General features: G+C 52.7%; 2 protein-coding genes, 1 long non-coding RNA gene and 2 other non-coding genes across 7 annotated transcripts in view; 2 read left to right on the forward strand and 3 right to left on the reverse strand.

Moving 5' to 3' along the window:
- The window catches only part of MPZL1 (myelin protein zero like 1), a 72538-nt gene extending 71726 nt beyond the window's left edge, over positions 1 to 812 (reverse strand). The window contains exons 1-2 of the mRNA XM_047076470.1: positions 804 to 812; positions 550 to 688 (exon numbers count right to left, since the gene is read on the reverse strand). Coding sequence (XP_046932426.1) covers positions 550 to 688; positions 804 to 812 — 148 coding nt within the window. The remainder of the gene's footprint in view (positions 1 to 549; positions 689 to 803) is intronic.
- On the forward strand, positions 275 to 346 carry TRNAP-AGG (transfer RNA proline (anticodon AGG)). Its single transcript has one exon. It is a non-coding gene; the product is annotated as a tRNA-Pro (tRNA).
- A 156-nt stretch (positions 813 to 968) lies between the features above and the next one.
- TRNAP-CGG (transfer RNA proline (anticodon CGG)) lies at positions 969 to 1040 on the reverse strand. Its single transcript has one exon. It is a non-coding gene; the product is annotated as a tRNA-Pro (tRNA).
- Positions 1041 to 1366: 326 nt separating this feature from the next.
- Positions 1367 to 7423, forward strand: LOC124510253 (uncharacterized). Its single transcript, XR_006961657.1, has 2 exons — positions 1367 to 1469; positions 2829 to 7423. It is a non-coding gene; the product is annotated as an uncharacterized LOC124510253 (long non-coding RNA).
- Positions 5585 to 20509, reverse strand: part of RCSD1 (RCSD domain containing 1) — a 75905-nt gene continuing 60980 nt past the window's right edge. For all 3 annotated transcript variants that reach the window (XM_047077061.1, XM_047077060.1, XM_047077059.1), the window contains 3 exons: positions 18049 to 18252; positions 15248 to 15928; positions 5585 to 9243 (listed from right to left, as the gene is read on the reverse strand). In XM_047077061.1, the coding sequence (XP_046933017.1) occupies positions 9211 to 9243; positions 15248 to 15928; positions 18049 to 18252 (918 nt within the window). In that variant the 3' untranslated portion in view covers positions 5585 to 9210. The remainder of the gene's footprint in view (positions 9244 to 15247; positions 15929 to 18048; positions 18253 to 20509) is intronic.

Below are 20509 nucleotides of genomic sequence, written 5' to 3' on the forward strand. Positions count from 1 at the left end.
GGACGTTGCAACAGACACACTGCGATCTATTAGCGATGAATATAAACAGACTTACGGTTTTCGAAATAAGAGGTAAATATTACGCTGGTAGCGAGACGGTTTGTTTTCTTCTGTGTCGGATTCTCAAAGATAAAAAGTTAAAAAGGAAAATAGAAAACTCTAGAACACAAAACCATACGGACACTGGAGACAGAGTATGTAAATAACCACTTGGGGGCGCCAGAAAAAGTATCTTTCCCTTCCTTTAGTATAGCAGGCAGCAGGCAACTACATCGGCTCGTTGGTCTAGGGGTATGATTCTCGCTTAGGGTGCGAGAGGTCCCGGGTTCAAATCCCGGACGAGCCCTCCTTTTTAAAAAACTTCTTGATGAATTAAAAAGTTTCTGAATCTTAGAGCAATACACGCAATAAGTATATGTTGGTGCAAAACACGAAATCGAGGTTTTTGTTTTTGTTTTTTTTTAACATTACACCCGATACCATGAAAAGACAACGTGAAAACGTAGAAAGTTTGAAGACATTTTAACACTTTGGAAACGCTGTCGCTACCCCGACCAGTTCCCGAGTCGCGCGCGTGGGCAAGGGACGCAGAGTTCCGTTCTCGGTTGTCCGCAGCCGCGGGCCGGGTGCTGGGCGTCGGCAGGTGGACGGCGCGCCCCTTCTCGCGGACCGACCAGTGCTCGGCGCCCTGCCCACGTGCGGCGGGGGTGTTGGGGGGACCAGGACTCTGCACCAGGCGCCTCTCTTTCCCAGCGCGCGTGCTGTAAGGGTACAGTGGTTCTCCCCCTTGCTCTCCGACGCACCGTGGCCATTCGGTACGAATGGATCCCATTCGATTTCTTGCTTCGCAAAATTGGGGGAATCAACATTCGAGCTCAAGGGACCAGAGCACTCTGTTTCATATAAGTGTGAGTAAGAAAAAAAAGAATGAAAGTGTAAAGTGCGGAGGGAAAGAGAAAGAAAAGCCTGGGCTCGTCCGGGATTTGAACCCGGGACCTCTCGCACCCGAAGCGAGAATCATACCCCTAGACCAACGAGCCACTCTCGGCAGAGCGGTTCCCGGCGCCTCCCTTCAGCCTCGCCCCGCCTCTCGTCGCCTTTCCCGCCGACCCGACCTGCGACCTTTCTCCCACCGCCTGGACCGTGCACCCGCAGCGGTGGGCCTCGGAACCCCTCTCGCCTCAGCCACACCACCCAGCGCCCGGGTCTACGCTGCACACGGCGGTAGCGGCGGGCGCGGAGGCCGCGGCTGGGAGGGTGCGGGGCCCCGCGGGGTGCCGGCCGCGCAGCGTCTCGCCGCCGTCAGTGCTCGCTGGGCGCGAGGGGACCGTCGCGCCTGGCTCAGCCTCCCGTTCGTGCCCTCGGACGGCAGCCCGCTGCTGAAAGCAGGCGGGCGGAGCGGGCGCGGAAGAAACCCCGGAGGAGGGTTAAGAGCTAACTTTCCCAGGGCTGCTCATGGGATCTTGCAGGTACGGAGCTCGCAGGATGTTCGCCACGTCCCGCCCGTAGGCACTACGGGTCTCCCTTTGCAAAGGAAACGCAGGCCCCACACGCTAGGTAGCTCGCTCGGGGCGGTGGGCTAGAAAGGCTTCGGAAGGGGCGGCAGGTGGGGCGGAGGCGAGAGGCGCCCAGACGGCTGCAGGGGCCTGGAGGACTTCCGGCCCGGGCGCCCCCTGCTGCGGGAGGGCGGGGCCTCGACTCGCCCCGCCCCCGGCGCCCCGCCCCCGGCGCCCCGCCCCCGGCGCCCCGCCCCCGGCGCCCCGCCCCCGGCGCCCCGCCCCCGGCGCCCCGCCCCCGGCGCCCCGCCCCCGGCGCCCCGCCCCCGGCGCCCCGCCCCCGGCGCCCCGCCCCCGGCGCCCCGCCCCCGGCGCCCCGCCCCCGGCGCCCCGCCCCCGGCGCCCCGCCCCCGGCGCCCCGCCCCCGGCGCCCCGCCCCCGGCGCCCCGCCCCCGGCGCCCCGCCCCCGGCGCCCCGCCCCCGGCGCCCCGCCCCCGGCGCCCCGCCCCCGGCGCCCCGCCCCCGGCGCCCCGCCCCCGGCGCCCCGCCCCCGGCGCCCGCCTCTTCCCAGGGCTGCGGAGGGCCAGGTTCAGGACCCCAAGCTTCCTTTGAGTCGGGGTCCGTGGCAGCCGTTGCTCCGTAGCTGTCAGCTCTCCCGAGGGGTCAGTGTTCTTGCCCCTTCACCTTTTGGAAGCTCCCCGCTTCCCCCAGCTTCTCTGCTCTTCCCCTCTCCCTTCCTCCTGAGGCCAGCGGGCTCTTGGGGTGTCTCTCAGTGACTGAAGGTCAGGACCTGAGCTCACGCCCTTGGCGGGGGCGGAGGGACACAAGTGAAAAGCCCTCAAATCAGAGAGCAAAACTAAAAAACCTTTCTCATAACCGAATCTGACCCGGTAGTGATCCCAGAGCCCTGCCCGAGGACGTGGCGGAGGAGGGCAGCCCGGCCAAGCCCTCTATTTGCTCTGATGGCCGGTCAGACTTTTAACGACACCCTCTCCTTGTCTGAGGTTATCCTCCTCCTCCTGAGCCGAGGTTTCAGAGCTTCGAACTCCTTTGTAGTTTGAGGACAGGTTCGGGGTGCGGTGGGTTCAGGGGTGACCGCGGGGCGGGAGGAGCTCTCAGCAGAGTCCTGAGCGATCCGCTTTGCCCTCTCCTTGAGACGGTGCCTTCGCTGGGCTCACTCTGCCCTGCCTGAGCTGGAGCCCCCTCCTGGGGCTCATTCCTTCCCCTCGCCAGGTGCCATGGGAGGTAAGGCTGGAGGCCTCTCCTGCCTCTGCCGGTGTCCACTCTCAAGGTTATTGTTGAATTTCCCACGCTTGCTTTCTCATCCCTTAGGCTGTCTGCCGTGACTTCAGAGGGCACCAGCGAGACAATGCAGCATGATCTCCTTCTTCTGTAAGGGACCCTAAGTGGTGTCCAACATTTCATCCATGTCAATGTGACTTGACTGACGCATCTGACCTTGTCCAGATTTCTAGGTCAAAGGAGGTGACCGTTTTTGTCCTCTGACGACTTCTCCGGCTCTTGAGGCAATTCCATGCCAATGAGCTTAGCTTGGCTGGTTAGCAAGTAAGGTGGGAACTGGCGTGGAAGAAGGGGACTGGTGGTTCTTGGAGAACTTTGAAACCCGTGCTTTGATGTTTTAATTTTACTTAAGGGATTTGGGGGCATCGAGGCTTTTTGAGAATGACGGTAATGTTAGAAGTCCGACGGAAGAAAGATTCCTTTGACTTGGGGTCAGATGCACGAGAGGAAGATGGGGAGATTAGAGAAGGTCCATTAAGAGATGATTAGAATAACGCTGGGAGGATGTCAGCCTTGAAACTGTGAACGGCTTTAAACATCACTTAGGTTCCTATTTTATGATTAATGGTTGTGTGCCACTGAATTCGGACCCAATCTAGACCTCAGCGGTGCAGCGTTGGTTCTGCCATGATGCGGTTACTCTTTGGAAATGAGAATACAATTTAATCATACGGCTCCGCCATTCAGAGGGACCTTCCTGCTCACTCGGCCCCCGGGACTGGACTCTCGACTGGGTGCCGAGCCTTGTTTGCTGCCTGTGAGGTTAGGCACCAACTGCCTCTCAGGCCACCGCAGTTGTCACAACTGCCAGATCTGCTTCACCACTGCAGGCCATGTCCTGATCCAAACAGAAACTTGAATCTGCTCGCACATGCGTCTTTTTCCAGGCTCCAGTCCAATATCCCATAGTAGCTTCAGCTACTTTTTACTAAACACATCTCTGGGTTTCGATGTGGTTTCCCCTCGGTGATTCTTTTTCTGAGGTTTATCTCATGCCTTCCTCTGGATTTTGCAGTCCCTGGATCATCAGAAATGAATCTTTGGAGCTGCCTGGGCCTGAGCGTTTTCACTCCCAAGTTTTCACTTGATTTAAGCTTTGAGAATGCACGAAGTCCTAGAGGGGATAGACGTCCAAGGTCTAGATTGTGACAAGAACTGCCTTCTGCCAGAACACCATTTCCACCAGCACATCTTATTTTCCTTCTGTTTCATACACACTTGGTCTTGTTCTGGAAGTTACTGGCTGGGGAGAAGAGGACAGAAGTGCACGGTTTCCATGGGCAACAAGTGTGATTGTTCATGATAGTGTGTGACAAGGAAGAAAGATAGACAATTACATATCGTAAGATCTTAATTTTGTTACAACCAAGAATTAAAACAAAACAAATATATATATGTGTGTGTATATATATACATATATATACACAGATTTAAAAACTAGAAAAATCCATAAAATCTTAACACCAGTGATTTCTAAGTAGAGGAATTACAATTTTTTGCTTATTTTTCTTTTCCTCCACAAGTTGTTTAAAATAAAGATGTACTGCTTTTATAATGAGGGAAAAAAATAAGGATAATGAGTATCTTGAAATCACAAAGGAACACAGAGGGCTTAAAACTTTCTTTGTGCTTGGTGGAAGACAGGAGATACAGAATCGGAGGCAATGCAAAGCAGGCCCTTTCCTTTTTCATGCCAGCTGCTTCCAGAGGTGGTCAGTGAGTGACTGTCACCCCTGAGGGGCCAGGGGCAGTTGTGATGGGGACGTGCCCGGCACCATGCCACACCTGCGGCTTCCTTAGATAGTCCGACAGGAGTGACCAGTGTTGGAAGTCCTATTATTTTGAGTACCAGCCATATATAATCATCCTAGAGTCTTGTTCTGAATGCTGGTACATTCCAGACAATTCCAGTACATTCCAGTACAATCCAGTCCACTCATTCTTTTAAAAAAGAGGCGGTTGAGAAGTGTGATAACTGACGTGACAGGTTTGCCTAAATTCAAGTACTTTCCTGAAATCTGTATGTAAAACCACACCAGGAAGGGCCAGAGTCATTACTTACGGGAGTACCCAGGGGGGACCCTTGCTCATTTCGACCCCTTCCTTCTGCATCATGTGCCCCTCCTGGCATCTCCCTGGCAATGCCAGGACCAGGGTGTTGCAGCTCCCACAGAAAAGCCCACAACTTAGAAGGATTAGAAGGAATAAGAAGTCTTTTTGCTTCTGTTTTTGAGGGGGATGGTTTTGCCCTGGTGGCTCCCTTTTCACTGAGAAGCATGAAACATACTCGTTGTCTCCTCCTCCTCCGTGGGGTCTCAAAGAACCACGGTTTCCTGCCCCATTTGACCACAGTGGAGCCTCTCCGGAATTCCCACAGATTTGTGGGATTTGAGGGCAGAGCTGGAATAAACGTCTTCTCAGCAACCATAATCACTGGGGTTGGGACCTCACTGGACTGAGAGGGAACCTGGGTTACCCCAAGCAATACCGGGAGGTGAGAGAAGTGTGTCTCCTGCCCCTAGACTTTTCTATACCTTGCTCTTTTTTTCAACCCCATCTGGGGAGGATCTCAAGAACCAACTCAACCCAAGCGGGGATGACAAAGGAGACTTAAACTATTCCTTCTCTCAGGACATGCCTTTTGATTGGGGAAGAAGACCGAAGCCAGTGGAATCAGGGGCTAATTATGACATCTCAGGCATCTGGTATCAGATAAGGGAGGTGTTGGGTAGCGATGGATGTTGAAAATAATCCTACTCCAGCTCTGAAATCAATTCAATCATTCATTACTTAACAAATATTTATTGAGCACCTATAACGCATGAGGCACTATACACAATGAAGAACAATACAGACACCGTCTTTACCCTCATGGAGCTCCAGGTTAGCTCTGGACAAGCAATACATTATTCCATGAAATCATGAGACTCATTTTCACTGGTGGCTTATGAAAAGAAATTCCATTTTATTTGAGTAGCGCTTGCATTTTGCTCAGTGGTCTTGGTATCTTCAGAAGTCATCTGGTCACACATCATATAGAAGCATGCTATTCATACTATTTTTACCTGGTCCATAGAGCATCAAGTTGATTAAAACAAATTTAATTCTTTAGTAAACAATGGAATAGTAGTTTGGTGTGTCTGGGATTTCCCTGTTGGACGCATCTGGCGTGTGTGTGTGTGTGTGTGTGTGTGTGTGTTTGCCTACCCAGCATAATTCCCTTTGGTAACAGCACCCCATTTGAGCTCTGTTGTTCCCATTCACAGTCCTTGCAGATTGCACAGGATTGACCCTTAGCTCCTGGCAGGGGGTCAGGGTGGTGGTGTCATGTGACCCAGGCCTGGCCAATCTGAACTCTGCACCTCCTTGGTCACAAAGACTGGTTCAGCTAGGAACATGTGATCCACAGGGGCCTATAGAAAACCTTTTCAGGATTTCCTCCCCCCCTCCCCCCCCCCCCCCCCCCGTTATCGGAAAAGAATCTGCTTTTCCCAATTGGTTTGCAGGCTGTGAAGAGCCTGGTTGGGAATATGGCCAACACAGAGGAAAGCAGAGACCAAGAATGAGAGGTTTCTGATACTGAGTGTTGTATTTAGGCCTATCCATGGATTTGTATGTTACTCAGTATATAGGTAGAGAGAGAGAGAAAGGCAGGGGGAGAGAGGGAGAGAGAGGTTGATTCATATAGTTTTGTTTTTCATCAGCCAATTTGAGTTGGGCTTCTTTCATTAGCAACTGAAGGTCCTCATTCATTCAACTAAACTATTACACTCCCTAAAGTATTTAATCAAAAGAAGATGATGAACCGATTGCCTGTCCACTAGTTTCTTCCTTTTACTGGACATATATTTATTGTCTAGTCTACTGATCACAGGCCCAAACCAACGTGGTTCAGGGTGACCTCAGTGAGGAGAGTGGAGGGCTCAGACCCCGGGGCTTCTTGTGGTCATCTGGTTATCTGGTTCCACATGCAACTGAAACAGGGTCACAGCCCCCTATGAAACACTGGCATATCCTTTCAAAGCATCCGGGGTTTTTTCCTTGCTCCGTTTCTGGAGAAAGGAAGGACACAATTTAAAATTCAAGCTGGATGACAAAGGTACAGGAGGAGGGACTCTGCCCCCTTTCTTTAGCCTTGTAGCTGTGAAGAACCAGTGTTTTCTTTCAAGCCTATTAGGGAAGCCCGAAGGAAATACAATCTTCCTGGCCCGGTAAGGACCTGGAGCTACCTAAGACAGCCATAGATTCCTTTGATCCTCAACTTCGAGATCCCAGATCTGCAAATGCAACACATAATCAGAGTTGTTTCGGGAAAGGAGAGTGATAACCAGCTGGCCTAGCCTGTGGCAGGACCCGAGGTTCTGAGGTTCCTGCACTTTGTGAACTCCCTGCTGAGAGCCCCCATCACTAATGACAACCTCTGGGAATAGGGTCTCTGTTTTCTCACAAAAGAGATTCAGGAATGTGACTAATAGGGACCCAGGCAGACAGAAAGGTATTCTGACCCCATCACACCTGCTCCTTCAGTGTCACATTCCTGTCATTTTGTATTGCTCCTTACTCACCTGCTGCTGTAAGGTGTAGCCGCTCCAGACAAAAAATCGTTTCATCTTCACATCTACATCCCATGCTTTCTGTTCCAGTCCTTTTTCAAGTCAAGGAAAGTGGCAGATGTCCCCTTTATGTCACACATGCTCATAATCATGCACACATTCACTAAACTCTGGTCTGAATATGCGTGCGTGTAGAAATAACCCAAAGACATATATAATCGTTTGCGGGGGGGGGGTGTATACATCTCTGTTGATGATAGATAGATAGATGATTGGATGGACAGATATACATTATATAGACCTCAAATTAACTGAAACACACATCTCTCCAAAATTCTGCGAAAACATAAAACTTCTAATATTGGGCTTGACTATGTTACAAGTTTTAGAAGACGCATGTATTTAAAAATAGTTTTGAAAAAATATATATCCCAAGTATTAACACTATTCTGGCATTAGGAAAACTGTAACAGGATGAAAACATAGAGGTACCAGCAGTGACATAAGGCCCTTTGTCTGGAGGACTATTTTCTGAGTCAGGGTAGGAGGTGGTCTAACAGGCCTCCAGAAAAACAACTGCCCACCTACCTCATCAGCACAACGAGACACTGAAATACTCGAATCTGAGTAAGAACCAACCCTAAAGATTAAACATTTATGTGGATTGACCTCTTTGGGCACGAGTGCATCAAGAGGGGAGGAGGGTATTAGTCAAGGAACGGGTAGTCAGGCCCGTTCCTTGCAAAGCCCCTGCACTTTCCACAAAGAACATTAAAGCGAAAGCTACCCAGTGAGAAGACTGAAGACCCAACCCTCCTCCTGAGTCTGGAAAGAGAGCCTGGGCTTTGATTCCAGAGCAGCTTCCCAGGGAATCTAGGAAGGATGTTCTAGTTTTGTACCTTTCAAAATATGATGCTCAAAGCACCTCCAGGAAAAATCTACTCCATGCTCAAGATCTCCTCCTGGAAGTGCAAATCTCATTCCTCCAGGCCCAGAGGGCAGGCATCGTTAAGGTCTCCTTGCTCTGCACACAGCAAATGCAGCACACGGAGCCGTGAAACCTCTTGACATCTGCTTCTCCATGAGGTTTGCTCCCTGCCTCCACCTCCTCCCCCCCCCCCCCGCCAGAAGAGGGACCGCTAAGCCTGTCACCTCCCAGTGTACCAACAACTAGAAAACTACCCAAAAGTAAAAGCTCCCCCTGGATGGAACAGATACCTATTTTTTTAATGTTGCAGTAAGTATCTCTTTCCAGTCCAAGGATTAAAAACTTGCTGGCCAGTTCAAATTTGGATGAAGCTGAGAGGTTGTCTCCGGGTCTTGATACAACGTAAGGTCTTCTGTAACTTATCGGATTTATATTTCCAGCGACACTATTTTCTTTTGTTCCTAGCCGGTCTGAAATTTGTTCTTACTTACATCTGAGAATCGTAACAACTTGTCAGAACAGTAAAAAGGGTATCACTTTACACAAACAAAATCTGATTAGCTAAATCAGAATCCAGTTCCGACGTCAGCTGCAGGGACAGGTGGGTGTGGATAGGATTCAGGCCCCGCAGCTGACCAGTATTCCTGGGAGTTGTCACCACAGTAAATGGTTTTAAATAATTTTTGTTTGTCTGCTTTTAACCAAGTCCAGTAAGTGACACAAACTCAGGCTGATACAAGGCTGCTGCCCTCTGCCGGATCTGTCTGCAAGGGGACGTTCAGCGTGGAGACCTGGAAATAACACGCTCTGTCTTCAGGCGGCCTCCGACCCTCCACGAAATTCTCCTTTGGCTTCATTTGCTGCTACTACTCTTGCTGCTACTTCTAAAGAGAGGTCTCCAGCAGCTGCATCACTAGGCACAAGGAGCTCTTCACATTTTAGTGTCCTGGACAGGAGTGTCATCCTGTGAACAGAGGAGGAAAGAAGGAGTTAGGAAGAGAGGGTGGGGAAAATCCTCAGCACATCTTGGGGATGCCAGATCGAGCAGTAATTGTACCACCAGTAGAAGTGACGGTAATAATAACGCTATGTGCTCGATGTAGTTTTTTTTTTTTTTTTTTTTACATGCATCAACCCATTTATTCCTCACAAAAGCGACAGGAGTTAGGTACTTCTATTAGCCCTGTTCTACAGGTGGGGCAATTAAGGCACAGAAAGGTCAAGTGACTTCTAGGTCACACAGCTAGGAAGTAATGGAGTCAGGATTCAAAACCAAGGACCAGAGCTTGAGCCCTCAACTACTAGGTGACATTGCCTGTTCCTTGACGCCTGACTTCCATGTCCTTCCTGCCCTAGCTGCTTACCCACTAAATTTCATCTTCCTGTTACACTGCTCCAAGATCTTTGGTGGCATAAAAGTGCAACAAGAACAGAAGGAATCGAAAAGAGAAGGTGGATACTTAGTAAAAGGACAGGAAAATAGCTATTTATTCAACACTCATCCAAAAGTATTAGTTTTAGCTCCTTCTGGGATGAGCTGGCCTTACCACCGTGAGTTCTCTGGCTGGGAAAGAGACATTTATGAACGCACCCGAGGCATCAGGTAGCATGTGCCGTTGGCCCCCCCAGTGCACTATACTGAGCGTGTGGAGGCGCCTGAGTCTCTGGGGGTGTTTGTCCTTGGGGCGGTCGGGGAAGGCCTATGGAAGGCCGAGATTCAGTGGGAGGATTTCCGGGTAGCAGTGAAGGTCACCTTGGTTGGGGTGCAGGCATTTCTGGTGGGGGGGCGGAGGATGCGTCGCATCTTGTGGAATGCAGGGTGCTGCGGGCCGGCTGGAGTCCCGCGCCATCACAGGGGAAAGGGAATGGATGCGGGGAGTCCAGCATGCTGAGGAGGGTGAACTCAAGTGGGATCAAAGGTTTTGCGGTAGGAGAGTAGCCACGGAGGTGGCATTTTCGGGATGATGAGCTTGGTGCTCGTGTACAGGGCGGGTCTGGAGACCAGGGATTCCGTTCGGAGTGGGTTGTGACTGCAGAGACAAGAAAGGGCAGAGCTGGGGCCACGGTGGAGATGGAGGGACAGCAGAAGGCACCAAATGGGAAACTCCCTGAGACCCAGATGATTAGGCAGGGAGCTGGGAGAAATTAAGTACCTCATCAGCAGAAACGCTTAAAGAGAACAAAGGAAACCAGTAGAACCCTGTGGGTTCCAGTAGAATACAAGTGAAGACACAGCAAGCAGGAGGAGTTTGGTTCTGGGCGTGAGGGGCTGGCAGGCATCCGAGCACAGTGCCCTGTCCGTGTGGGGTTGGGACACAGGCCAGGCTGGTGCTAAGCAGTCAGGAGCGGCCCAGTGGCTGGTGGTGAGGTCCAACCTTAGGGGTCAGTCACAAAACACAACACCTAGAGTGTGGGAGCCGGGGCTGAGGACAGAATGTGGCAGCTCTTCTTTAGGAGGGGGAGGGAGGGAAGCTGGCTGGGTGGCCCAGCGCTGACGGACACTGGTGGGAGGGAGGTGGCTTCCGGGACAGGTTGCCAGCATCAGCCCCTTGGCAGAGGTGAGGATGACCAGTCTTTGGTGGCACTTAGAGCTTCAATTCTTAGTTCGGAGCGAGATCACAAGGGGAAGCAAATGAGAGGGAGACAGAGCGATAGGGAAGGGGCAGACTTGGGGGCTATTTCTTTAGGACTGGGCAGATCAGAGCATGTCTGTAGGCAGAAGGGGCTGAGCTAGTGAGGGGCTAGAAACGCGGAAGAATACATGGATGGATGAAATCCCCAGTGTCACCCCTCACTTAAAATGCACAGACACACTCTACAAGCGTCCTGTAAAAATGTCCACCAACTGGCATTTGGGGGAAGCCAGATCACAGCAGATGGGGGTTCGTCTGAGCAAGTAGGGACCTGTTCTCGGATTCACACGCTGAGGGTCTGAGGCAGGCAGCGCCCCAGCTGCTCTTCCTTTCAGTCACCTAGGAGGTGAGGTCGTTTGCAGAGCGGGAGGGGCTGGGGGAGGAGTAACTGAGGAATGTGGGTGAAGACTGGCTCAGCCCAGTTGGTAAGAGTTCCTAATAGATCCAGGCAGCATGGCCGTGTGAATTGCACAGTGACACGCACGAGTCTCGGCAAAGAAGGTGGCGCGATGGTGGCTTAGCTTTGCAGATTAATAGAGAGAGAGGAGGTCAATGGGAAGAGGGCAATGAAGGGGGCACCCGGGTGGCTCAGTCCGTTGAGCGTCCGACTCCTGATTTCGGCTCAGGTCATGACCCCAGGGTTGTGGGATCGAGCCCTGGTAAGGAGCTTGCTTATGATTCTTTCCTTCTGCCCCTCTCCCCCACCCACATGCACTGTCTCTCTCTAAAATAAAAAATAATTGGGGCGCCTGGGTGGCTCCGTCAGTTAAGCATCCGACTTCGGCTCAGGTCATGATCTCACGGTCCGTGAGTTCGAGCCCCGCGTTGGGCTCTGTGCTGACCGCTCAGGAGCCTGGAGCCAGTTTCAGATTCTGTGTTTCCCTCTCTCTCTGCCCCTCCCCTGTTCATGCTCTGTCTCTCTCTGTCTCAAAAATAAATAAACGTTAAAAAAATTTTTTTTAATAAAATAAAATAAAAAATAATAACATAAAATAAAACAAAATAAATGAGGGCAATGAAGGTGCAGGATAGCACAGCCATGGACCTGGTCCCTGTGACCCCCCCCCAAGTTCTCAGTGTAGGACAGGTGCTAAGGGAGGGGCTGAAGAGGGAAAGCACAGGAGTGTGTTCCCAAGTGAGGAGAGACAGGCCAAGAACTGAGGCTCGGAGACCTGCCCACTTAACCAGGAGGAAAAAGTAAACAGAGTTCTAAAGGCAGGGGAGGCCCAGGAGAAGGTGGTATCTCATCAGCTGAGGGAGAAAGGAATTTCAAATCAAATCCTGAGAGATCAAGGAGAATGCCCGGGAAAAGCAGTGGAACCAGGCAGCGAGGAAGCCAGCACGTTGCTCCTACGAAGTCTTGAATGTGATGTCAAACATCCTGAGTGTCGTCCTTGGGGTAAGTTTATCTCTGGCATCACCTGAGCGCCCTGCACGGTACTGGGTACGTAACAAGCATCTGAGAACCACTTGTTCAGTTTATTTACAGTGTGGGAGCCGGATCTTACTCGGTGCCCTCTTTCCGGGGGCGCTTTGCCTGTAAACAGAGCCCGTGTTGTGATTTGATATAGCCAGCCTGTTCCAGGACTGGAGTTCCCAGAATGGCTCATTCTTTAAGCACCAAATGTTAAAATACTTGTGAGGGGCTGGGTCACAGGCGGTTAACCCTCCACAGCGCCGATGCCTCGGGCCTACTGAGGCGGCCTTCCCCTGCTCTCTCTTGAAGGAGTTGCTCCGTCCTCTGTGCCTCACACAGGGCTGCCTTCCCTGGGAAGAATCACATTTATTCCCGTCTTGTCGTTGTTCATCTCTTTGTTTTATCTGTCATCATCACTGAGAGGGACAAAGAGGATGGGAGTCGACATGCCTCCCGGGATAAAGGAATCCGCGGATGTGCAGAGATGCGGTGTGATGTAGCTCATTCTGATGACTAGAGCCCGTGTCCGTCATGTCAACACTGAGCTCTGTGACCTTGGACAAGGTCATGCCCCTCCTGGAGCTTCAGCTCCTTCCTCTCGAAAACCAGGGGGTTGGAAGAAGGATACCAAAGTGTTGTGCCTCCGTGACAGGTCAGGAGGGGGAGAAGGACAGAGAGGTGGGGGTGGGGAGCTACTCTTTGGGACCCGGGCTTGGGTTTGGAAGCAGAGCGCTCGTGAGGGTGCGGGCACCCGGCTCCCTCCCCAGGGCTGTCAGATACAAGTGACCCGAGAGGTCCAGGTGAGCCTGTGCCAAAGCTCCCAGAGCTTCTGCAGGAAGCCTTCTCTACCTGAGACCTCCCTGAAGCTCTTCCACCAGGGTGACTTCCTAACCCTTCAAGACTAGAAGATGCTGCCAGTGAGACGGGAAGCTCTCCTGGGAAGACAGGCGCCTCCTAACCTGAAAATAAGAGGCAGCAGCCACCGGCAGGTGGCCACGTGGACTCAGTGGCTTCATCGTCAGAAAGAAGTGAGGATCTGAGGGGCACCGAGGTGGCTTAGTCGGTTGGGTGTCCGACTCTGGCTTAGTTCGTGATCACACGGTTCGTCAGTTCGAGCCCCGCATCGGGCTCTCTGCTGTCAGTGCGGAACCTGCTTTGGATCCTCTGTCCCTTTCTCTCTGCCCTTCAACCTGCTTACACACACTCTCTCTCAAAAATAAACAAACATTAAAAAAAAAAAAGTCCGTATCCGAGGCACGTGTTTGCGTTCTGGACACCTGGTGGAGGTCTCCAGGTGACAGGATCAGATCATGCGTTTATAATGGACGGTGTTAAAGAAACGTGAAGCATCTTTGTCTAACAGCCCAGCCAGAGGGGTCTTAGTCATACCTCAAGAGTCTTTGGGACTCACACCTTCTCTCTTGGGTGGGAATAACGTGAGGGTCCCCGGTGAGTTCCCCTGCCCCCAAACACATCAACCCCTCTGATATGTCTAGTTCTATCATTAGAGATTATTTCTTTCGGGTCAAGCAGTTTTCTCCTTTTTAAAAATTCGTTCATTCACTCAACAAATATACTTTTTAAGAACTACAATGTTCTGGGTTTAGTGGCAAATGCTGGGGATCGGTGACGGGGAAAAAGTAGAGAGAGATGATAAGAAAATAAGTAAGAGCGTGTCAAATAGTGATACACACCGTGATGGCAAAGTGGAACAGTGGATGAGAGTAGCCGAGTGGTCAAGACAGGCCCGAGGGACATCCGAAGGATGGGTGGGAAGCGTCCCAAGTGGGGGACAACCGGGACAGAGCTCTGAGCAGGGAGTGAGCTTGGTATAGTTGAAGAACCAAATGACCACTGATGTGGCTAAAGCACAGTGAGGGGAAGGATCGGGGGCACCTGGGAGCAGCAGGGCCTCACAAAGGGTTTGGATTTACTTTGAGTGCACTGGGATATCGTGGGACAGGGGATGGGGAGGCGTAGTGGGATGCACACCCAGAGATACGTCCAATCCTAGCCCCCGGTACCTGTGAATGTGGACTTACTTGAAACTGGGATCTTTGCAGATGTAATGAAAGACCTCAAAATGATTCTGGATTTAGGGTGGGTCCTACATCCAATGCCTGGTGTCCTTCTGAGAGAAAGGAGGGGGGCTGGGGATGCATAGAGCCAGGGAAAGACCCCATGAAGACAGAGGCAGAGATGAGAGTGACGGGTCTGTAAGCCAGGGAATGCCGAGGATTGCTGACGGCTGCCAGATGCTGGGAGAGGCAAGGAGGGGCCGGGGGTGCCAGCGGCCATCAGAAGTTAGGGAACCGGCTCGGGACAGACTTTCCCTCCGAGCCTCCAGAGGGAACCAACACTGCCCACGCCTCCAGAATTGTGAGAAAATAAAATTTCTATGGTTTTAAGTTCCCAAGTCTGTGGAATTTGTTATGGCAGCCCTAGGTACTGAATACAGGAGGTGAGTAATTTTAGCCACGAGTAGATGATCTAAACACACACACACTTTCTCCTTTGCCTGTGCTTCGAGCTTCCCCGAGACAACTCCCTGCCCACTGCCACATTCCGCCTTCTTCAGAGTGCCCTGAAGAGCTGCTGGTCCCCCACACTAGCCGAGTTGATGGGGAAGGTGCGCCCCCTTCATCTCTGAGCCCCTCCGGCAGGAAGCTGGGCCCAGGGCCCTGACTCAGTCACCTCGGTCTCCACACACACCCACAGCACAACAGACCTCCGAACGGGCAGGAAGGTGGAGACAGCACGGGCCTCCTTTCTTGTCCCTCTGTCCCCTCACATTTGCCACAACTTGTCTCAACCCAGTGCCTGTGTTTCTGCACACTTGAGCTCATCTGCGAGGAAGCGTGAGCAGGCACGCACTGGCCCCGGCCCTGCCTCCTCAGGGGAACACGCCGGCCACTCACCTCTGTCTTGGGGGCCTCATCGCTGGGGTCGCAGCCTGGCTCCAGAACGGCCCCCTCTTCGTCCTTTTCCTCGCCTCTCCCCTGCTCAAAGCTGTGGCCGCCCTCCACTCCTCCAGGGGGGCTCGGTGGGGCCTCCCCCGCAGCTCCCTCCGTCAGCCCCTTTGTGTCTTGGCTCTTCTGCCCGGGCTCACCCTCTTCATTTTCTGCCCTCTCCTCCTTCACCTCTGCAGACTTTTCTGTCTGTTCCCCGGCTGGTTTTTCTTCCGCGGGGCTCCTGCACCCGTTCGCTGCCTCCGGGCTGGAGGCCGGGGCCGGTTGAAGGGCCTCCTCCTTGGCTGGACGGGTGCCGGCCTCCTCTTCAGAGCCCCCCACAGCCTCCTGGTGATGCTGGGCTTCCCCCGGGGCTCTGCCCTTCTCCTCCTGCTTCTCCGTCCTGCTGGACGTCCTCCTCAGAGGAGGCTTCTCCTGGGACCCCAGCTCCCCCACTGGCTTCTCGCTGGGCGGCGGGGACCCCGGGGCCTTGCTCTTGGATGGGAACACCTCATCCCCATTCTCTTCCTTGGCACCATTCTCCTGGGATGACTCGGGGGCCCTGAAACCTCCCAGGTCCCCACAGTCTGACTGAGACCTTCGAAATCGCCTGGAGGGAGGGCGCCTTTTTATTGAGCCCCTTGTCCGCACCTGGAAGAACAGGTGAAGAAGAATTATCTGAAGCCTGTAAAAAAAGGCCAAGAGGAGGACGGCATGTTCCTTCAACGTCCAAAGCACTGCTCTGTCAGCCAGCTGTCAAGGGGTCATTTGATTTTCCAGGAGAATGTACCCTGTGTGCTATGCATCACTGGCTAGGGCCCCAGGGGGGTCGTGAAAGCACATGGTAACCCATAGGTTTTTGTCTCATGAAAACGCAAATGCTTTCCCTCCACTAAAAAGGATAACCTCCAATTTTATTATCCTGTGAAACGTTCATCAGTTTCATGTCTAACTTAGCAATTGGATTCTAACATCTGTTTCTTCAATTGCCTATAAATAACTGGTTGTTCGTTCTCTGAATGAGCTTTACCATCTAAATTGACAAGCTGAATAAAATCTATCTCTCTTGCGAATAAGAGTCACGTTTTAGCATTCAGGAAATTATACTCTGGCAAAGATGAACCCAACAGAGGAGAGGGTTAAGGGCCTGCTGATGGCCTGGCCTTGCTCTGGGACCTCATGGGCACACCGCTGGACAGCTGGTGACTAGCTTCACCCCGTTCCCCAGCGTGGCCCTCCTGGCCCTCTGCAGCACTGGCTAATGCCAGGAAAGCTGAGCAGCTAGATGCCTTTGCTTTCCAGGAACCAGGTCCACCGTGAGCAGAAGCCATGCCTTAGAAGCGTCCAACGGAGCTGCCTGGAGATCCTCTCCTCTCTGGGAATCACTCAGGCCTCACGTAGGCCCACTGGACTTGGCCATAACTTCAACGGAAATGTTTATCTGGATGCCCTACTTTATTCATGTGATGTGTCCTTATTTAAGTCTTTATATGTAGATGAAATCTTATTTTTATAAACCTCAAATCTGATTTTCCCACTGGCTTACATTTTGGTTATTTGTCAATTCTAGTTCCTTCTCAGAAATTTGGAGTCAATACTTGGTTTAAAAGGGCTTCCTAGGCCCTTTCCCGAGACCCTGGTGCTGCCAGCCCTACAAGCTATCAAGGCTCCGCCCGGCCCTCATGATCAGAGGGTTCAGGAATAACCTTGCCTCACTCTGCTGCTGTCAGAAGGCTAAGGCCTCCAGTATTACAACCTGGGGGCAGTGCCTCCCTCCCTGCCCCGACTCCCTAGCCTCCCCAGAGAGCACCTTATGAAGAGACGAGGCTCTCCCCTGGATTCCTCTCTGCTGTCAGGGGTCTCTCCCTGGTCTCACTCTGGGCTGGAGGATCTCCAACCTATCCCCGGCCAGCAGACTCAAGCCTTAGCGCCAGTTTGTTTCCAGGCCGTTCCCTTAGCGCCAGTAGAAACAAGTCCTACCTGTTTCTACACATGTGACTTTCTTCCCCTAGATGGGTTTTCTGGAATGGCCCAAAAGACCCCACTCTTTCCATCTATAACTTTGAAGTTATATCCATCTGCCATTCCCTGGAGTCACACCCCCCCTTATGTCGGCCCTTGCCTGACTCTGGCCCAGATTTGCTGGACACCTGCACGGGCTGTATTGGAGAATATCTCTGATTCGTACTGTGTATGGCATCAGGCAGAGGATCTGATGAAAGGAAGCACACACATCAGGGCAGCATCTACAGAAATGGGCCCTAGGTACATCTTTTTGCAAAGGGAACCGTTTGGATGTTCTTTAACGGGCAGGCTGCAGTAAGAATGATTTAAACCCACACTGGGTCGCTTAGAAGTATTAACATCAAGCCAGAACAGAGTGTTCTGGAGTCCCAGTGACCCTGCCCACCCTCTGCATCAATCACCGATCGGGCCTTTAGCGTTTATTTTCAGCTTTTGACACGACTCTCTGTGCATCTGGGGTCGGTCCTGAATTCTCACCCCTCTCCCCACAAAGGATAGAGCGTTCCACCCCCCAACTGTGCTTTCTGGGCGAGCGGCACAGCTACTGGGAGAGGGGATGAGAGGCAGGCTAGGCAGAGGGGTGATCTCAGTCACAGATCACCGGCAACAGAAGAAATTTCCCTCTGCTGGAAACCAACTCCGACTGCAGCTCAAAAGCGTCCTCCTTTCCCCGAGACAACATCAGGGCAGAGAAAATCCAGGACTGGCACCGGACAGGGCCACAGCGCTTCGGACCCAGAGGTTACCTTATTGTAGCAGGGCAGATGGCTGCCCTCCGGAGGCTGGTCAAAGCTGACCGGCACCTCCTCCAGCTCGCCAGCCTGACACCGCACACCAGGGCTGCTGGGGGTGGACGGCGGGCTCTGGAATGGCGACACCGCGGCCTTGAGTCCCGGACTCTTGGGTGAGGCGCCAGGCAGCAGGGCTGCTGGATCGAAAGCTAAGTTGGCCTGCCGAGAAAAGGTGAGACGTTTCAAACGGGTGGGAGATGGGTATGTCTGCGTGAGCTTGTTGGGTGCCTGGCCTGGAACTGGTTGCGACTACGTAACATGAGGCTTTTTGGGTTACTTCCCAACCAATTATCCAGTCACGTCACGTCCGACCCCTGGAAGCACTGCCTCCTCAAGCCATCTCTGGCTACCTGGCTCACCGCAGGCTGCATTCCAGAAGGCCCAGAAAGTACCGATTTGGATCCAACAAAAATGCCCTGGAACAGCTCCAACTTATACACAAAGAGGCCAAAGTAGCACCTGCAGGCACACGATCTCACAGCAAGTCAACGCCCTTTATCAACTTTCTCAGCAGAGCCAATAGTAGCCACCGCCTACCGGATGCCTCCTATTTGCTGGCATACAAAACCTTCCCCTCTACAACAGACCTGTGTGTTCCATTTTGTTCTGATCGCGAACATCAGGAAGGTGGCGAAGGAGCCTGCCCTGGGATTCAAGCCAGCTCTGCTGGTCTCTTATGCGTTGTTGGTAGATGGCCAGAAGAGTGGTGGACACAGCAGGCTGCCCAGCCCTTCCAAGAGGGAGCCCGCGGAGCAGACGTCAGTGTGTGCCCCACCTGGGCCATGGCGGGACAGGTGAAACCACATTCAAGGGCATCCGGAGGGCAACAGAGGGGAGAGGTAACCCAAAGGTAACAGAGGCCTGAGGGAGCCAAGAGCTGGGTAGGGGCGGGGGGCAGGGCGAGGCAGGTGGTCCCAGCTCCAGCCTGTGGCAGTGGAGAAGGTGGTGGTGCAGGAGGGCCTGTGGGGTGGATTGCAGTGAGCACTGGGTCCTCTTTAGCGCCATCGAGGGGCAGTCCTCCTGCTCCGGCGCCCTCTGGGTCTCCAGATCCCGGCCCAGCAGGGAGGACTCACCCGGAAGGGATGGTGTGATGGGCAGATGACGCAGTGGGAAGTACAGGGGCTCTCCACACCGACAGACCTGACTGCCAAGCTCAGATGTTTCACTTAATAGCTGTGTGACCTCCAGTGAGTCCAATAAATAGCCTGAGTCTTGAACTGTATTTGTCCAAACCGGTTAGCATGACCGCCTGAGTCCTTCATGATCTGGTCCCTGGCACTCGCTCCTGCCATCACCCACTCATGCTCCACACTCCCCCCCCTCCCTCCAGAGCCCTCTCAGTGCCCCCTTCTTCCAGCCAAGGCTCTGCTGTCCAGGAGAACTGTGTGCTTTTGGACCTGCGGACTCTACGCTGTTGTTCTTGTTTAGGAAAGTACCAGTATCTCTGTGATATTAAGAAAGACCTTACAGCAGGGGCGCCTGGATGGCTGTCGGTTAAGCATTGGACTCTTGATTTCCACTCAGGTCATGATCTCTTAGTTCGTGAGTTTGAGCCCCGCACTGGGCTCTGAGCTGGCAGCACCGAGCCTGCAGGGGATTCTCTCTCCCTCTGCCCCTTCCTGACTTGTACTCTCAAGTAAATAAATATACTTAAAAAAAAAAAAAAAGGCCTTATAATATGGACAAAACTCAGTCACGGTAAGAATTAAGAACGTGAAGGTTGCATAGCAACGCTGTGAGCCCAAACCATGGCAAAAAGCAGCACATGGTGAGTGCCTGTGACGGCTTCAGGGCAGTGGACACTTGGGTTGGGAGTTAAGAGGTCTCCCTCCCCACCCAACTTCAAGCTGGAAAGCTCCCTCTGTAAGACTGCCTGCAAATAAAATATATTTTGCTAGCCAGCAGGAAACTTGAACTTGGAATTATGGGCTAGTCCAGTGAAGAAAAACCATACCTCATAACTCATCTAATAGAGTATTTAGAAGGAAAGTCTAGCTGGTGATGCATTTCTTAGTTCTTGGCCACCCCCCCCCCCCTTCCCAACAAAGTAAGGGCTCCTATGGCATCTGGCCAAATTGTCATTCTGTTCTTCTTCTTTTTTTAAAAGCAGGCTCCAGAACTCACGACCCTGAGATCAAGACCTGAGCTGAGACGGAGTCTGACGCTTAACCGACTGAGCCACCCAGGCGCTCCTTGTTGCTGATGTTCTTAATGAGATTGAAGGATCAGTGATCACAACCTTCTTCTCAGTGGCTGAGCTTCCCAGAGACGCTCCTCACTGACGGGAAAGGGGAAGGAGACCGAGACTGCGGGGCACAGAGCATGTGGGAACTAACTTCCGGCACTCGGATGAGGGCTGAGGTGGGCTGCAGGAAGGCGAAGGTGCAGGTCCCGGGCTACACCCCTCGGCCGGCTG

The sequence above is a fragment of the Lynx rufus genome, unplaced genomic scaffold (assembly GCF_022079265.1).
Source record: "Lynx rufus isolate CCGP_SWC_20201006 ecotype Redwood Valley unplaced genomic scaffold, mLynRuf1.p SCAF_15, whole genome shotgun sequence".
Lineage (NCBI taxonomy): Eukaryota > Metazoa > Chordata > Mammalia > Carnivora > Felidae > Lynx > Lynx rufus.